The following is an 18,982-nucleotide window of genomic DNA, read 5'->3' on the forward strand; positions in this document are numbered from 1 at the left end:
AATAAGCCTTAAAAATGGAGAATTCACTTAACTGCTCTTGTGGTAATGATCTTTCTGACACAGAGCCGTTACGAAATATGCGAATTTCGTGACTCTATTTAATGAACGAAATGTTCGTCATAAACATCTGTTCATTTGTTTTACTGATGGGCTGGACTCGACCCTAATATACAATATTTGCTCACCAATTGAAAATCCTAGGCCGAACATTGGTAGAACTAGTACCCCAACATGTCTACAGAATGGTATCTGAAAAGAGAATCTTCATGATTTAGACAGAAAGATTAGTGTAATAAGTTAGTATATCAAACCTTTTTTTCCAAATCTAAATAATATTCCCTGCAAAAATAATAAACGATTGAAGTATACATTTCTGTCCATTACTTTTCTACTATTTTCGAACATAAATTGATCAACGTACATGGAATGTTTACTTACTACTGGTACCACACGGAAAGTATAACTTCGAATGTGCTGTTTGCTTTCCTTACAAACTAATTAGTTTATACATTAATTAATGATCGATTGTTGGAAACAACTTATGTTTCATACATAATATTGCTTTTAAATGATATAATAAGATCTATGATAATACCCGCCTTATAAATGAAACCGCTTATATTGATGCGCGTTGTAGTCAGGGAGCATTGTATTACACTCTGTGTATGCTACTCGTGGCGTTCAACTCGTGTGATAAATTTCATAATGATATAAGTTCATTTATATATACAGCCTTATATACAGTATTGCTATTAAATAATGAAATGAGACATGTGACCATAACCACCTTATAGTAGTGTCTTGTAGTGAAGCGCCTTATTGCAAAAGAGCATTTAATACACTCAGTGCACACTGGCATATTAGCTCGTTTCATAAATTTTATATGAATGCAAGAACCTCTATAAATATAGCTCTTGTCATGAATTTCATATGGAAGTAACTCAAGAAAGCACCTTTATATACAGAGCTCTATATAAACTTCGTATTGAAGCAAGTTCGTTTATACATACCGATATAAGACATACGCCGATGACTAATATCCCTATCATTGTACTCAGCCACCTGTAACAGAATGTAGTACAGAGCATCAATCTAATTATGTCTAGCTTAAACTAATATAAAATAGGATATATTGATTTTTATACTGTACGTGTACAAAGTTTCCAATAGTGTTCACTTCGTGCGTTGTTATAGTGACAGTTATAAATGTAGACCAAAACTCATTCAAGGTTATAAGTCCTTGCATAAAAATGAAATAGAAAAATAAACAAAAACTGTACTATCAACACTATACGACTAAATTCTGATTTCATTCAAGTCCTAGTAATGCAAGGTCCCTACGATAAAAATGGCCCTGATAGTAGTATACGATATGTATGTATGTATGTATGTATGTATGTATGTATGTATGTATGTGTATGTATGTATGTATGCGCGTGCGTGCGTGCGTGCGTACGTGTGTGTAACATTTACCTGCCAATCTTGTGAGCTATTGGACCAAATATATTTGTTCCTATCATATAAGAAACACTTGCTGGTAGGAAGGCGACACCTGAAAACAAACGTTTGGAAGAAATAGGAAAAAATATTTTTTTTTTAAAAAGTCAGATTAAAATACTGTAATAAGTTAGTTTATCAAACCTTTTTACTAAATAAAATTCTCTTCGAAACATGAATTAAATACACAAAGTTTCACATATGTAATTATAGTTTATGCAGCAAAAGCTATTTTTAAATGCATGCTTTCGTGCAAATAATGTCGTACGATCTTACCAAGCCGTAATGGCTATGATGGTATGTTATTTCAACATCATTATGTAGTATAATCATGAAAAACAGGTAGCATGAAATTTCTGTTAAAATATGGAGGCAACAAAGACTAATAACCTCACGACAAATGGTAATAATAATTAAGCTGTTCCGAATTCAAGTTTTCGTTATATCTCAAAAAATTTACCTTTCATACAGTAACTTACGATATCAGTTTTCTCAAAATGGAATGTTTAGTTTCTTCTTAATAAATAATTTAAATCTTTCAATTCCGGTGAAAATGTGGGCAATTATTAATTGAAACTGTCGAAAGGAAAGTTAGAGATTTTGGACATTTTAAATCATAACAATATGAGTACCTTGTTCCCACTCAGGCGAGTGCATCGTCTTTCTCATCCAGATTGGTAAAGAAGGCTCCATCATTGCGATACCCATGTTTGCAAAAGTAATCGAGCCTATCCAAAAGCAACAAAATGTAACCACATAACATATATGATATTCATTTCCCTATTATCTTTAACAGAATTCGTTGGATGGAATGTTTCAAATGTTTCACAAATATTGAGAGAAAAAGATGTTTAAAAGTAGCTGTCCATCTTTGCTTGTGTCCGCTGACACACTTGCGACACATTGCCTGATAAAATATTGTGACTCAAGTATAAATATTGCTTCAAGATACAGATTTGATTAATTCACGGTTCATGTATAACGATTAAGGCTCAGGTGTTAAGAAAGTTAACATTGTCTCGTAAGGACGACAATTTGAGGATCTCACGGTGATTTTCTAAAGACTATTAGGATTTCATTATGAAACAGAAGTGCTGATGATTGTCGTGAATGACTCTCTAAAACCATAACTCCAGAGTGGAATTTAATGTGCGACATTCCAAAACCGTAGATTCAGAATGAATTGAGTTGACTGATACTCCAAAACTGCTACTTCAGAGCCAAGCTTAACTATTAGATGAAAAAATTATTTTTTCCCAACAGACTTTAATTTGTAAATTGCTTAGAATCTAAAATATCATGAAAACAAGTTTTCTGACCAGCATCATATAAAAAGTATCATCACCATCTTTCCCACAAATGGACTTTCATAGTTGTGTCTCCCTATTAAACTCACCCGCCGCTATCAGGATGTAGGGGTCCCTGAGCAACTTGAATAATGATGTTCCCTTCTGTGACTCCGGCTCGTAGGAGGGCTGGAGAACAAATAACTGCAAGGCTGCAACAAAAGAGTCATTTAGAGATGACAAATCCGCCAGGTCCTACGCTAATGTGGAGAGAAATGAAAGTATAAAGTGGCCCGTCTCTCTTAATTTGTATACTACTTTTACTAGTATTTGTGGTGAAACACTCCCAATTTATCCAGCACTTAAAAATTATAATGAATACTGATATTTAAGAGTATCAAAAAGTATCAAAAGTATCACAATTTAGCTTGACATGTGTACTAGCTTTGGTTGAACAAGGTCGAGCCGTTTAAGAATTATGCTCTGAAAACCAAAAAGGTTTATGTACAGACTGATATAGCGATAGCTAATCCACCTACATCGGCTCATTTTTGCAGATCAAGGGGATAAAAATCCAAGAAGAAGTAGCCATTAATATTCTTCACCCTGCAAGGATACATAATGATTTTACAATGATTTGAATTATTGGAAATTACGAGTTTTACTCCGAAAATTAAAGGACAAAATGATTTTTAATTTTTACTGAAACTGAACACCAGTCACTAGACATGACACATCTACATCACTACGTCAACATATGTATAACAACAGTTCATGGATATATTTTGCATGGTTTTGGAGTTTTGATGCGGAAAGCAAAGTGAATGATCAATAAATGAACAGGCAAATAGATGAGAACAAAATATTTTCTTCTTTTATTTTTTAACAAAGAAGCTTGTGAAAAGCAGAAGTCAGGTCTTCACAACAAGTTAAATCCGTGTGCCGTTTTTCGTAGAGATATGTAAAAAAAAAATTAAAAGAAATTTGGCCATAGAAATAAGAATATTGATAATAGATGGACAGACAACAAAAAACAAACAGGTAAAAACATTAAAATTATTGAAACTAAGAAATTGTGAGTAGAAAAAGGCGAATCTACACATTTAGCATAATATGTGTGCCCAAACTACTTGGAGATATCTGGAAAAGTTTTGAAGTTTTTCCCGATAATTAAAGTATGGATAATGCATGGATGGATGGATGGATGAACAGATAAAATTATTACAAGTTAAAATTTCTGAAACTAAAAAATTGTGAAAACAAACTGTACATTCGTATTAGTAGTTTAACACGTATATCAAATACATATGTGCTTATAATTTAACACTTCTATACATCTGTACTACTAATTTAACGCGTGTTTCAGGTACATCGTTTTACATATTTAGCAAGTGTATCAAGTACATCTGTACTACTGATTGATCACGTGCATTTAGGTACATCGTACAACTAATTTAACACGTGTATCAGGTACATCGTATTACTAATTTAACACGGGTATCAGGTAATTTGTACTACTAATTAACACGTGTATCAGGTACATCGTGCTAATTTAACACGTTTATCAGGTACATCTGTACTACTAATTTAACACTTGTATCAGGTACATCGTAATACTAATTTAACATGCGTATCAGTTACATCTGTACCATTGATTTAACACGTGTATCAGGTACATACGTTTTACTGGTTTAACACGTGTATCAGGTACATGTTATTACGACTCTATGGTCTTAAGCTAGGTAAAATGAAAGAGCGAAAAAGACAACAAGCTTTGTAAAATTCAACAAATAATTTATTTCCCTGGCTGAAAATTTGAAGGAAAAAAACTTCTAGTATTGCGAATTAAATCCCAAATTGTCCAAAAAGTTTTATTATCAATTCTAACGAATAAAGTTCTAATTAAAGTCCAGTGATATTCTAACTAAAATCCAACACTGAATGTGTTGATGGGCCTGTAGTCTTGAATGTGGTAATGTTCCAATAGCCTGAAGTGTAATGATTTGCCAAGAGTCTTTTAATAAATAACGATAATATAATCCGAATTGTTCTCTTCTAAAAAACTATAATTCCAAATTAATGTTTCTTTCGAAGTATTTCTGAAATAACTATAATTCCAAATTAATGTCTGTTTCCAGGTATTTCTGAAATAACTAAAATTCCAAATTAATGTTTCTTTCCAAGTATTTTTGAAATAACTATAATTCCAAATCAATGTTTCTTTCCAAGTATTTCTGAATAACTATAGTTCCAAATTAATGTTTCTTTCCAAGTATTTCTGAAATAACTATAATTCCAAATTAATTTGAAGAAATAATTATACCCAAATCAAAACCTGAACACAACAATACAAATGATTTTTGCTGCAGATATTATCGCAGGAATGGATAATTTTTCAACTAAACAAGATTATATTGAGAAGGAAAAAAGTCACAAAAGAAGAGTCATGATGTAGGATCAAAGTTCAATTCTAGAAAATTCTAAGTTGTAAACAGATAAAATCTGTTACTAAATTTATAATAAGGAATGTGGTACAAAATGTTATTCCATGGGAAACACCAATGTTCTCGACCCTGACCCAAATAAATATGTTGACCTGTGTTAATAATGATTTTACCATTAACCCACACTCCACGGGAATATTAACTATTTATTATTTGTTTACAGAATGACGGGCTCTAGTTAGATACACACTGAACTTGATTTTGGACAAGATCATGTCCAAAATTCTATTATATTTACATATAATCAAGGAGAATAATAACTAGCAAAATTAATATACACAACAATATGTACTTCTAATTTAACACGTGTATCAAGTACACATCTACTACTAGTTTAAAACGTGCGCCAGGTACAACTGTACTACTAATTTAACACGCGTATCAGGTACACATGCACTGCTAGTTTAGCACGTGTATCAGGTACGTAAGTACTACGAGAGTAACACTTGTATCAGATACATCTGTACCACTAATTTAATACAAGTATCGGGTATATTTGTAATACTAGTTAAACACTGGTATCAGGTTTATAGTGTTATGTTAATGTATTGTACTTCGGGAACTAAAATAGTGTTTTTTTTCGACAGACGAACGGACATAGCGATATATATATATATATATATATATATATATATATATATATATATATATATATATATATATATATATATATATATATATATATATATATATATTACATTACAAACTAGGGGTATAAAAAATGAGACAAGTACAACGATAGAGATTATACGTGTGACGTCATATGTAACACAGTAACAGCTTGGATAGATGCACGATACGCTGTATGTAACACAGTCTCGATAGATCCAAGAGACGCCATATGTAAACACAGTCTGGACAGATGCACGAGACACCCTAGGTAACACAGTCTGGACTGACGCACGAGACGCCATATGTAAACACAGTCTGGATATATGCACGCGGATATTTAAAAGTTCTGAATATCGGTGTGCGGCACAACAAAGTTCTTTACTAGTGAACTGTACGTCAGTGTACCCATTCGAAGTACTCTTCATGCACTTCTACACACTTTCTCCGTCCCTTTATCCACTTATTAAATGCTATTGTGCATTCACTATGTGGTGTGTTGTACATACACTTAACAACTACACGGCTTCCCAATGGTCTACCCCTTATTAACTCTTGATAACGGGATTCAGGCAAAATTTTCACTGGGAGTTAAATCCGGACTGTATGGAGGACTTGGCAAAGTTTAGATTACACTGGACAACAAATTTTTACAAAAGTCATGTTACTGAAATAAAATTAGTCAATTCTTATCAATTTTTATGTGCTGAACACGAATATGACAGTCAAATTGCAAAATTGGCTCTAGTTTTTTTGTAATCTGCAAGAAATTAATGTTTACATAACGAAATGCATTCCAATAGTAAAAGGTCAACTGTAATAGCCTACCTATAAAAAATCAAGTCATTGACTACATCTTAGATTTCTTCGCCTGTCTCTTGTACAGCTGTTCGGGAGCATCTCTGAGGAGTGTCCAGCAGTAGTCAGCCAGCATTGTAGTGGACCATTTTCCCTGGTATCTTTGTTCCATTGTTGCGATATCTTGATGAAAACGTTCGCCGTGTTCATCACTAACAATACCACAGTTGCTAGGAAAGAAATCCAAATGGGAATGAAGGAAGTGAATCTTTAGAGACATATTGCAGCCAAGTTTCTTATACTTCATCAACATGTCTTCTACTAGTTCCTTATAGTTTTCTGCCCTAACATTTCCGAGGAAGTTTGTAGAAACTAGGCGAAAAGCATTCCATGCTTGTTTCGCGTCACCTTCCAGCAAGTTGTTGAACCGGTCATCTTTGAAAAGCTCTCGAATCTGAGGACCCACAAAAACTCCCTCTTTAATCTTTGCTTCGCTGAGTCGAGGGAATTTTTCATGCAGGTATCGGAATGCTGGCAAAGTCCGGTCAATGGCTTTCACGAAGTTCTTCATCAAACCTAGTTTGATGTGAAGGGGTGGTAGCAAGATTTTCTGAGCCTCAACCAGAGCTGGGTGTTGGATATTCTTCTCTCCAATGGCTACATTCTGCCTGTGAGTCCATTCCTTCCTCATGTAGTGCATTTCCCTTGCTCGGCTATCCCACTCGCATAAGAAACACATGTATTTTGTATATCCTTGCTGCAGTCCCATTAAAAGGGCAACTACCTTCAAATCACCACAGAGGTGCCAGCTGTACTTGTTATACTCAATGGAATTCAGTAGCTGCCTTAAGTTATCGTATGTCTCTTTCATGTGGACAGCATACGCTACTGGAATAGATGGAAGAATGTTTCCATTGTGCAAAAGCACAGCCTTGAGACTCAGTTTCGAAGAGTCCACAAATAGTCTCCATTCTTGTGGGTCATGAGTGATTTTTAAAGCATTCATGAGGCCCTCAATATCGGAACAGAATATCAGATTACTTTCCTTTCTGAAGAAAGGCTCCAATTGCTGGTGGCGCTTTCGATATGCAGTAATTGTGACATCTTCTTCTAGAAGATTCCATTTTTGGAGTCTTGATCCTAGCAATTCTGCCTTGTTCTTTGATAAGTCCAAATCACGAATCAGGTCATTTAGTTCTTCCTGTGTTATTCTGTGTGGGGTTGATGATGCACCACAGTGAAAATCTGGATCACTGCATGCTGATGGACCAGGAGAAGAACAGGTCGACTCACCTTTGTCTTCGTCAGATGAATCAAGAGAATATTCTGCTGGAGGTTCTGGAATAGGAAGTCCCTCACCATGTGGAACTGGTCTCAATGCAGACGGAATGTTTGGGTAGACTATTCTCGACTTCTTTCGCTTCGTTATTCCGCCGGAAAGAGGAGGAACCAAGCAGAAGTAACAGTCATTTAGGTGGTTGCTTGGCTCTCTCCACACCATTGGGACTGCAAACGGCATTGATGACCTTTTGCAATTCAACCACTGTGAAAGCTGTGTTGTACATGTAGCACAGCATATATGCGGAGCCCAAGGCTTGTCTTGGTCACCAACCTTGCATCCGAAGTAAAGATGATATGCCTTCTTCACTTGAGAATTGATACTTTTCTTCTGGTTGGCAAATGTCACTTCCCCACAAATATAGCAAAAATTGTCCGCGGTATTAACACACTTTCGAGGCATTACTGTTCTTTATTGTACGTAAATGGATAAAATAATAAGTTTTATGTAACAGTAGCTTGAACTGTCTCGCACAACGTCTAAAATATTTTAAATGCTGAACCTATCTGATTGGGCTTTATATAGTACACTGCTTACGTCAGCTTCAGCAGCCGCCTGGCATGAGTATAATAGGCCTACACATGTATAGTACACTGCTGACGTCAACTTACTTCAGCAGCCGCATGGCATTAGTATTGCATTGCATCAGAAAATGATGCAATCAACTGTGGATGATGTGAGCATGATGGTATTATGCAATGTTACATCATTATTCCGGATGTTGCTGCAGTCCTACTGGAGAAATTTACACAGTGAAACATAGAAAATGAGGTATATGAATATCTTCAAAACGAGAGCCAATACAAATTTTTCACGGTTATATTCGTGTTCGGCACACCAAAATACTACAGATTAGGGCCTTTTCAAGTCAGTAATGATTTCACTGTTGACCAGTGTTATGTGTACCTTGGAGGCATATACATGTCCAGTCATGCCAGCAGTCAGGCACGGGTACCTCGACAACAGGGTCTTTTGCATCGACATATAATGCTTGTAAAACATAACAATCCGACTAAATCGAGCTATATGCCGTCTCTCCTCTTTTTCTCCGATCTATTTTTTTCCAAGAAAAGTAAATCCATGTTTCATCACCTGATACAATATCATTCCTATCAATCGGTATTTAATTTATTAACAGGTTAAATGAAACAAAAGGTAAAAAATAAATAAATATGCAAAACATTTGAAATACCTCTCGTATTTTAATAAGCAATGAGACATTCTACAGTGTGTATGAGCAGGAGAGGGAAAACTGTTCCGTGGTGATAAGACAGTGCAACTTCCCACGATGGTCACCTCACTTAAGCAAAAGCCTCTCGTACCAGTCAAGCTCTAAATTTACATTCTCCCCATTCTATATACACATGTTACCTTTCCTCAGCAGCTACCTTCCATCCATTCCCAACCAGTTTTGTTTTCCCCATCCCGTCCGTTGCCGCTTGAGACATGTCGTTCTGTACATGTGTAAAGAACGAGGCAAATCGAGTCGCAAACACAGATCATATTCCGCAACGGGTCAGTTTTTCTATCCTAATTTTTTTCAAAATCCATATTTCCCAAAGCGTCAACAACATGCACACATACACAATGGGGAAAATCGATTGTTTAGCCCTGAATTTCAATGCACAAGTTTTCCAGAATATGATAAATTCATACGTACATTTGCGCATCATATTGCACGTGTAATGCATGATATCATATAGCGTTCTTGAAATAAATGGCCTCTTGGTCACGATAGCTGTCAGTTATATCACAGTCGGTTTACACAATTTTGTCTGGCTAAATATAGTTTTGCGGTACGCAACTTTCTCACCACAAATCGGGTAAAAGGCTTACACCATTCGTCAAAAAGGTGAGGAAATTACTTACCTCCATCGAACATGGCCAGTGCAGCTAGAATTAGGAAAGGAGCCTCCTTTCCGGCGAACTGGTACAGAATTCCGCCAAACGGTGGACCAACTGTAGAATATATATATATATATATATATATATATATATATATATATATATATATATATATATATATATATATATATATATATATATATATATATATATATATATATATATATAAAGACAACATGCCTAGATATGGAATAGAGGTTAATGAAGACAAACAAGGCTATCAACGTACTAGAGGTTTATAAAGACAAATAAGGCTATCTACGTACTAGAGGTTTATAAAACTACAGGGCTAGATCAATGGACTAGAAGTTTATTAAGACAACAAGGCTATAAATGGACTAGAGGGTTATAAAGACAAAAGGGCTACTATGAAGAGTTGTTGTTGTTGTTGTTGTTGTAGGATTTAACGCCATTTTCAGCACAAGATAGGCTATATATGGTGGCCAGTATTAATGGGGAAAACCCCGGAAAGAACCACTGACCCACGAGAAGCTAGTGGCAAGCTTTCTCACATACCCACATTGGCAGAACCCGAGACTCGAACCCATGCAGACAGAGGTGAGATGGCAGTGATCCGTAACGGTGAGCGCTTTAGACCACTCGGCCACTCGGGGCCCCACTATAAAGAGACTAGATGTTTATAGCGACAAATAAGGCCAATCAACGTACTAGAGGTTTATAAAGACGACAGGGCTATATCAATGGACTAGAGGTTTATTAAGACAACAAGGCTATAAATGGACGAGAGAGTTATAAAGACAACAAGGCCACTATAAAGAGACTAGAGGTTTATAAAGACTACAGGGCTACTGTATAGAGACAGAAGGTTTATAAAGATAACAGGGCTACTATAAAGAGGCTAGAGATTTATAAAGACATCTGGGCTACTATAAAGAGACTAGAGGTTTATAAAGACATAAGGGATACTATAAAGAGACTAGAGGTTTATAAAGACAAATAATGCTATCAACGTACTAGAGCTTTGTAAAGACGACAGGGCTATATCAATGGACTAGAGGTTTATTAAGAGAACAAGGCTATAAACAGTCTAGAGGGTTATAAAGACAAAAGGGCTACTATAAAGAAAAAGAACGTTTATAAGAACAACATGGCTCTATAACGAGGCTAAATGTTTCTAAAGACACCAGGGCTACTATAAAGAGTCTAGAGGTTTATAAAGACATAAGGAATACTATAAAGAGACTAGAGGTTTATAAAGACAAATAATGCTATCAACGTACTAGAGGTTTATAAAGACGACAGGGCTATATCAATGGACTAGAGGTTTATTAAGAGAACAAGGCTATAAATGGACTCGAGGGTTATAAAGACAACATGGCTACTATAACGAGACAGAAAGTTTCTAACAACAGCAGGGCTACTATATAGTGGCTAGAGGTTTATAAAGGCAACATGGCTACTGTAAAGAAACTAGAGGTTTATAAAGGCAACAGGGCTACTATAAAGGGACAGAAGGTTTATAAAAACAACAGGGCTATTATAAAGAGACTAGAGGTTTATAAAGACAACAGGGCTACTATAAAGAGACTAGAAGTTTATAAAGACAACAGGGCTACTATAAAGAGACTAGAGGTTTATAAAGACAACATGGTTACTATAACGAGACTTGAGGGTTATAAAGACAAACGAGGCTATCAACGTTCTAGAGGTATATAAAGACGACAGGCCTATATCAATTTACTAGAGGTTTATTAAGAAAACTAGGCTATAAATGGACTAGAGGGTTATAAAGACAAACGAGCTATCAGTGGGATAGAGGTTTATAAAGACAACAAGGCTTTAAATGGAAAATACGGCAAAATTTCTACAGTTCGCTGTATGTTAGATGTAAAAAAAGTCTCTCTTTTCCCTAAAAAAGTCCAATATACAATGAAGATAAATTCTTCAACACCAAAAGCAAATCTTCTCATGGATTTCATATTAAATCATATACGCTGCAAAGTACGCCGTTTGCATCAACTCTCATCATTTAATATTCTAGAAATGGGTTCCAGTTCAAAATAAACAAATAAGAAAATAATTTCGAAAGTTAATAATAATAATAATAATAATATGAAGAAGAAGAATTAAATTTTTACAGCGCACGCCGAAGACCCAGATCGACCACTGCAAAATGCGGCTGCAGATAAGGGTTAATGTTATTTTGTTTGAAAGTAGTAGTAAAACTTTCCTTGATCTGCCGACGCACAACCTACTGTCACATCTGGTTGTGTGATGTTACACGCCAGAAATACGGTAATCAAAGTACTGTAATTTTACCAAGCACTCCGAGCGCCAGTCCACCGAGGGCAATCCCCATAGCCTTTCCTCTCTCATCGTCATCAGGGTAACGCACTGCCAGCATTCCCATGCCTGAATAAGAGGGAAAACATGAATCGACACGGAACAAATAAATCATCAACATTGAACTTATAAATTATGAAAAAAGAAAATGCCTTTTAGCACTTTAACTTCAATAAGGTATGTATATTTCAACATGTTCCAGTCATTCCAACTTAACATGTCGATAATTTCTCTAAAAGGATTTTATTTTCATTAATCACAATAAAAATTATAATCATTGATGATACTAAAACATGTGGGTTGCTAGCTTCAAATTTACATTTATAAAATTAGTGCAAAATCTACAAAAATGAAAAACAGCTAACCATTGATTGAAAATGAAAGAAATTTTAATGGGAAAAAAGAAAGAAAGAATGGAATAGGTCGAGTTGACTTGTCCCGAAAGTGACAGAGTGTTCAAAACGTAAATCATGTAAATGTTTAGTGATTCTTGTTTCTTCAAACATGTTAAGGTATCCGTTAAGTGTAGATATTTCGCGGGTACAATTTGAAGACCGGCTCCATGCATTCCCTTGAGTAATATCTTTCATATGTGAAATGTACGATGCATATATTTGTCTTCCTTCCAGAAACAGACGACGTGACCTTTGGTGTCGGCATTTAAACAAACTTTATTATAATTTCGTTTAAGTGAAGAAATAAAAACATTACAATTCTCTGTCGTCTATACGTTTAATTCGAGACGACATTCGAGGTTGAACATAGAAGGCCACGTCACTAGGATGTCAGAAGATCCACTAACGAAAGAACATCTGTCAAGGCGAGCTGAAAGACGGAAAGCTATCTCAGGGTGGTAAGAAGAAACGCTTCAAAGATTCCTTCTAGTCATCTCTGAATTACTTCAATATTGATCCAGAGTCTTGGGAAGATCACACACAGGATCGCTCCACCTGGCGGAGTTTTATCCAAACTGGAGCTACAGACTTTTGAACGGAGAAGAATTGCAGAGGCAGCGCATAAGCGCGAACAGCAGAAGTATCAGAACTACAGCACGTCATCAATTGTTTAAGAAAACCCAAGCGGCATCTCCTGTCAAGGGTGGCATAGACAGTTCAGGCAACAAATTGGCATGATCAGATGCTCACGTACTCAGAGAAACCAAACTAGTAAGTGTTGGCATGGTCATCTTCGAACTCAAAGGACGAACAACATAACCCCTGCACATATTCTATTTGTGAGCAAGTTTTCAGTGTTGACTATATTTTGAGGAAAATCACGCATTGCACTGTATGTGAAAATTCGAGGGATATATCTAAATTAAGTGACAGAAGGCCTTGCATTATGAACATCTTGCCTCATGAACACCTGGACTATTCCTATCCTTTTGTTGCATTCGTTCCCAAGTCTAGTACTCATTGGAAATTAGAACTTGTCATAGCTATAAACACAATCTTACTTCCGAAATCAGACAAGATCTTCCTTAAGTGTGTATCTAAGTGTTTATCTAAGTGTGTATCTAAGTGTGTATATTAGTAAGTGAAAAACGCTACGATGCAATTAATGGTATTTCAAAGTTAGCGACGGACGTCAACAGTAAAATTTGACGTGTAGGGCAAGTCCCTTAACGCATGTATAGCTAGCTCAATAAATTATCATCAGCACGTGCCACAGTAATTCATCCCAGCAAACATGAGACCTTGAAGAAGAATCAGCAAAATGTTTATAATAGTTTCATTCCATATAATATTTTTTAATATTTTATCAGCTTGCCATTTACATCTTTCAGCTTTAAAATTTTTGTAGCCGATCACGTGACGTTTATAGCGCGTTTTCGTCATTTCTTTTAAACCATCGACCCACAGAGTATCTTGTTATCTAATTCGATAATTTCAAATAAAATTTTTTTCTCAAAACTCTTTAAAAAATTGTTTTGTTAAAAGGGAGTTAAATATTTGTATTATAGGCGACTTTTAAAAGAACAGATTTTTGGAAATTAAAAAATACCATATTATCCTCAATAAAAGCCTTTCACAGCTATTAGTGAACATGACTCATAATCGATCTAAAATTTAATGGCAGATTACAGAGTATGAAATAATTAAACATCTTTCATAAAATTCGTTTGATTTTTCCTTACTTATTCCTTTAAACAGAAGCATCTGAATCTGAGAAAAAAGTCGATAAAAATATAGCGTTAAGAAATGTTTATCCACCTGACACAATAATGGCTTTATTATAAACAATTTTTATCATTATTCCACTGGAGACCAATAAAACGACCGACTAATTCACTTTTCTTGTTAATACGACTAAATTATCGATGTCTTTAATCTGATCGGCATTACGTGCTGACATGATCTGCAGCTTTTTCATCACTGTAGATATTTAATTTTAGAATCGATAAGATATTTTATCGTTACAAATAAAACACAACCTGATTCGTAACTAGAAAGCCATAGAAATTAATTATACCCAGGCACCGGTTGAAAATAAACGGATTTCCTACGTTATCAAGAACCTTGGTAATGATCCTGCTTCAAAGTGGTTTTCTTCACCAAAGCCTGAAACGCATTGTCATCGAAATCAATATATTTAAAATATAAGATTTAACCTAATTTAAAACAACAGTGGCCTATTTAATTTATCTTCAAAGCGGAGCCCAGTATACTTTGTAAACTTTGTTATTCTTTTTTTTTCCTGGTATTCAAAGTCTTCCACGGTTCTAATTGTTTCTCAGATTATATTTTACTTTCAGGTTCTCAGATCGTACATATACACATCTTTGTTTTATATTTTTATTTTTTTAATAAACTTTTCCAGAATTAAATTCAGTCGGTAGGTTAAACAAGATTCTAATGGTGCCTTCTTTCTTTTTGTTGAAAAGTTCGCATGTTAGCATATCATATAAATTATGATTTTAATTATTTAAACGGTTTGCTGTTACGAGCTCTTCATAGTTGTTTTTCAGTTTTTGACACAAACCTCGATCAATGAAAATGAATTTTGTATATTAAAACTTTCCTGGAAGAAACAATGACTTCGTGGCTAGCGTACCAGATCACGACCGGAAGGACGAGGGATCGAATTATACCATCGAATCAACCAGGGTCAGGGTAATGTGCTCGAACTGCCTTGGCACAATATAAACTACCTTTGCAAACACCCCCACCCCCAATCAAACCAAATTCTATCCTTAGAGGTCTCAAGTCAACTGTTTGAAATGTTTTTAAAATTCAGATTTTGCTTTTTCTTTTCATTTGATTTTTTGCAGTTTCGTTGGAGATGCCCACAATTTTCATATCAGAAAATTATTAAAACATTTTCTAGAGAACCTTGAAAAGTAAATCGGCTCACCGAAATCGAGTCTAACATGTAGTTTGATAGCAAGAACGTCAAAATGTGTCTATCAGTTTTACAAGACTGGAGGATGGGTGGGCAGGGAATTAAATTTGCAACAAAACACGATTGTTACTAAACGTAAAAGTGAGTTAAATTTATACTGCAAGTCTTAAAGAGGTTATTAATCGGCGTAACATATTGGTGATTCATAACGATAAATGCAGAGTTTGTTTTGTTTCTTTTGTGGAAATAGCTATTTGTTTACAAATGCTAATCTATTTTGTCATCTTTCCTTCGGATAATATTTGTTACATTCTGCCTTTTGACTTTGTTGTCTTTGTGTGCGTTTGTTGTTCTTATTGTTGTTGCTGGTGGTGGTGGTGGTGGTGGTGGTGGTGGTGTGTGTGTGTGTGTGTGCGTGCGTGTGTGTGTGTGTGTGCGTGTGTGTGTGTATTTGCGTGTGCGTGTGTGCGTGCGTGTGTGTGTATATGTGTGTGTGCGTGTGTGCGTGCGTGTGTAAATACTTACCCGCCACACTAGAGCACGATGAACCTATACCTTGCAACGTTCTCGCCACAAAAAGCACACTGTATGTCTGACCAAAGGCAAAGACTGTGTGGAGAAGAAAAAAATATTTTAATATATCTAAATTATGGATTCGAATAGAACCATTTGAAATATACTTGATCAAAAGGAATATAGGTTTCCCGTTCGAAATCCACAATATAATATTACCCATAGCTTACGATAGATAAAATTTTAGGTTGAAGGTTACTCAAAGAATATAGATAAACGCAAGGAGAAACTGGCACTTTGCAACTATCAGTAAATAATGTATTCACTGAAATAATCTAATGTATGCACATAAATACCAAACGCTTTTATTCTAAAGGTACAACAAATTTATACAGTCATCATCACCATCCTTAGAATACTGTATTGAAAACTTCAAATGGGTTTGGCAACAGGCACAGACTTTTCATTTAATTAATGAAAGTTTTACGCACGTGTAAGCATAGTTCATAAATTTCCTTACATGAAGTATTTATAATTACCATACATGGTATATGTGAATTCAATGTATGTAAAAGTAAAATACGAACAGATTTACTAACTTCTTTATGTCTAAGATACAGCCATATAAATACAGTATTTTTGATTAACATAATTATTTTAGAAGACCACCATCGTACAGAATTATAATTGAAACCCTCCGTTACATAACAAATAAATTTATTAACTGCGCATCGGCATGGTTACAAATCACAACGATAAAAATAAAACAGCACTTACTAATTGTAGATATACTCATGATGATGAAACCAACAAACATTGGAATGGTGTAACCAATCCTGCAAGAAAGGGAAATTACTCTTGTACATGTTTAGAGGCTTTGTGCAATAATTGTCAAATCATATTTAAATGGGTTAACGGACTGATAACAGCATGTTGGATTAACACATGTACCTGGGGACTAGACTAGTTGATAATGTAGTGCTCTGTTTTAAAGAAACCTAATTGTGCCTAATCTGCACAGAGGATTGACAATGAGCATCAAATCTTATGATTGTGTACAGATTATTATTGCCGCATTAAAACGAAAGATGGACAAATATTGTGGAATAAATTATTTGGCGATGAAATGCGCGAAGTTTATGAGATGGCGTAATGAGAGAAACTATGAATTTTAGGAAAATACATTGATTTGGCGTTGGGAACGAGACAAAATATCTAAAGAAAAACATAGCTTCATCCTCAGTTGTAAATAATTCATGAAAATGTTTATCTTTAATTTGTAATTTATTCGGTATAAGCAAAATGTTTATGATTATCTTGCATTTCTAAAGATTGTTGTAATTATTCTCGATAAATATGACGAGGTGACAAGAGACAAGAAGTGAAGGAACTGGACTGAAATGAAGGAATAGGAAGTCACACACACACACACACACACACACACACACACACACACAGATATATATTTATAAGTATGTGTGTGTATGTATGAAGTCATAAGTGTGTGCAATAAACATCTGATTATAATTCATCACGAGATTATTTGCCAAGACAAGATGTGACATCCAATATGCTAATCAGAACTAAAACTACTTCTTACCACGATTTATATTATAATAAATAATACTACATATAGAATATTTTCACTCACTGTAGTATTTTTGTATATATATATATATATATATATATATATATATATATATATATATATATATATATATATATATATATATATATATATATATATATATAATAAATCTACTCTCGATGTTTATGTGACGCCGCCATTTGAAAATGTGATCGTATGACTCCTATGGGAATCTAAATCTAAAGACCTATAAAGAATTAACTGTCATGGGAATTTAACATTACGGTGATTATGCAAATTTAATAATTTGGCTGCGAACACCATGGGTGGGTGGGTAGAGGATTTTAGATATTACTGACCAATATCCAGTTCAGTCGCCAAAATACCCATCTTGACTGGCCAGAACTGATACCCAGTGACCAACACCTAAACGACACAGTCTTAATGACCAGAATTCAGATAAACTGACAAAATTGGAAATAGCTTAGGTCACTAACATTCTTACTGATCAGCACCTAGGCCTATTTTCAAAATCTTTACTTCCTAACCACCACAGTCCTACTGACCGTCACCAACAAAATTACTGACCAACCAGCTCACTGAAATATCACCTATACATGCCATACCGACCCATAATGGTAAAAGTATTGAGCAAAGCACGTTACTCCGGCTGCCTCTACAATAAATAACTACTTGCAAAGCACAGTATCAAATCAACCCCACAACATCAAAAATTAACCCCATCAAATAACCGCCATAGTGTTATTTACAGCCCGTTACACTACTCAGATGGTTTGTTTGCATGTATCTTTTGAAAGGTTTAGGGAAACGTACTCTTAAAGTTAAAATATAATCATATATCTTACCTATTAGTTATTGGTCCTACAAAAGGGTTTGCTATCATTTGGACCAAAGCCTTCGAACCAAACATGAGGCCGGCTTTCACATTGGCATTTCCATATTCGATGTACTTTTCTTGAAGTTCTTCTTCAGGCGTGAGAAAAGTTGAATTCTTTATAACTCTCTCCATGGTCTCATTCCTACACAACATTGGTTCGGGGTACTTTTGAATGTAGTATGTTGATAGATAGCGCATGGCCGCGAATGATGTACCGTTTTCCAGATCGGTATCCAGCTCCAAACTCGAATTAAAACACACAACTTTACTAACAATTTCCGTCAGATTTCCGCCGGAAGAGTTAAAATTCCTTTTTAACTCTTCTGCTCTACTCAGTTCCTCCATATCTAAAATGAAATTTGGAACAATGGGCACTGAAAATAAAGGAATAAACTAACG

At 35.1% G+C, this 18,982-nt stretch overlaps 1 protein-coding gene across 2 annotated transcripts in view; it reads right to left on the bottom strand.

Moving 5' to 3' along the window:
* Nucleotides 1-18,982, bottom strand: part of LOC149795041 (synaptic vesicular amine transporter-like) — a 43,367-nt gene that overhangs the window by 10,768 nt on the left and 13,617 nt on the right. For both annotated transcript variants that reach the window (XM_089964718.1, XM_089964719.1), the window contains exons 3-12: nucleotides 18,552-18,957; nucleotides 16,875-16,933; nucleotides 16,110-16,193; nucleotides 12,219-12,311; nucleotides 9,903-9,992; nucleotides 2,894-2,995; nucleotides 2,130-2,225; nucleotides 1,474-1,552; nucleotides 1,011-1,062; nucleotides 186-249 (exon numbers count right to left, since the gene is read on the bottom strand). In XM_089964718.1, the coding sequence (XP_089820844.1) occupies nucleotides 186-249; nucleotides 1,011-1,062; nucleotides 1,474-1,552; nucleotides 2,130-2,225; nucleotides 2,894-2,995; nucleotides 9,903-9,992; nucleotides 12,219-12,311; nucleotides 16,110-16,193; nucleotides 16,875-16,933; nucleotides 18,552-18,957 (1,125 nt within the window). The remainder of the gene's footprint in view (nucleotides 1-185; nucleotides 250-1,010; nucleotides 1,063-1,473; nucleotides 1,553-2,129; nucleotides 2,226-2,893; nucleotides 2,996-9,902; nucleotides 9,993-12,218; nucleotides 12,312-16,109; nucleotides 16,194-16,874; nucleotides 16,934-18,551; nucleotides 18,958-18,982) is intronic.

The sequence above is a fragment of the Sinohyriopsis cumingii genome, chromosome 7, assembly GCF_028554795.1.
Source record: "Sinohyriopsis cumingii isolate HCF-2022 chromosome 7, ASM2855479v2, whole genome shotgun sequence".
NCBI classification, from domain to species: Eukaryota; Metazoa; Mollusca; class Bivalvia; order Unionida; family Unionidae; genus Sinohyriopsis; species Sinohyriopsis cumingii.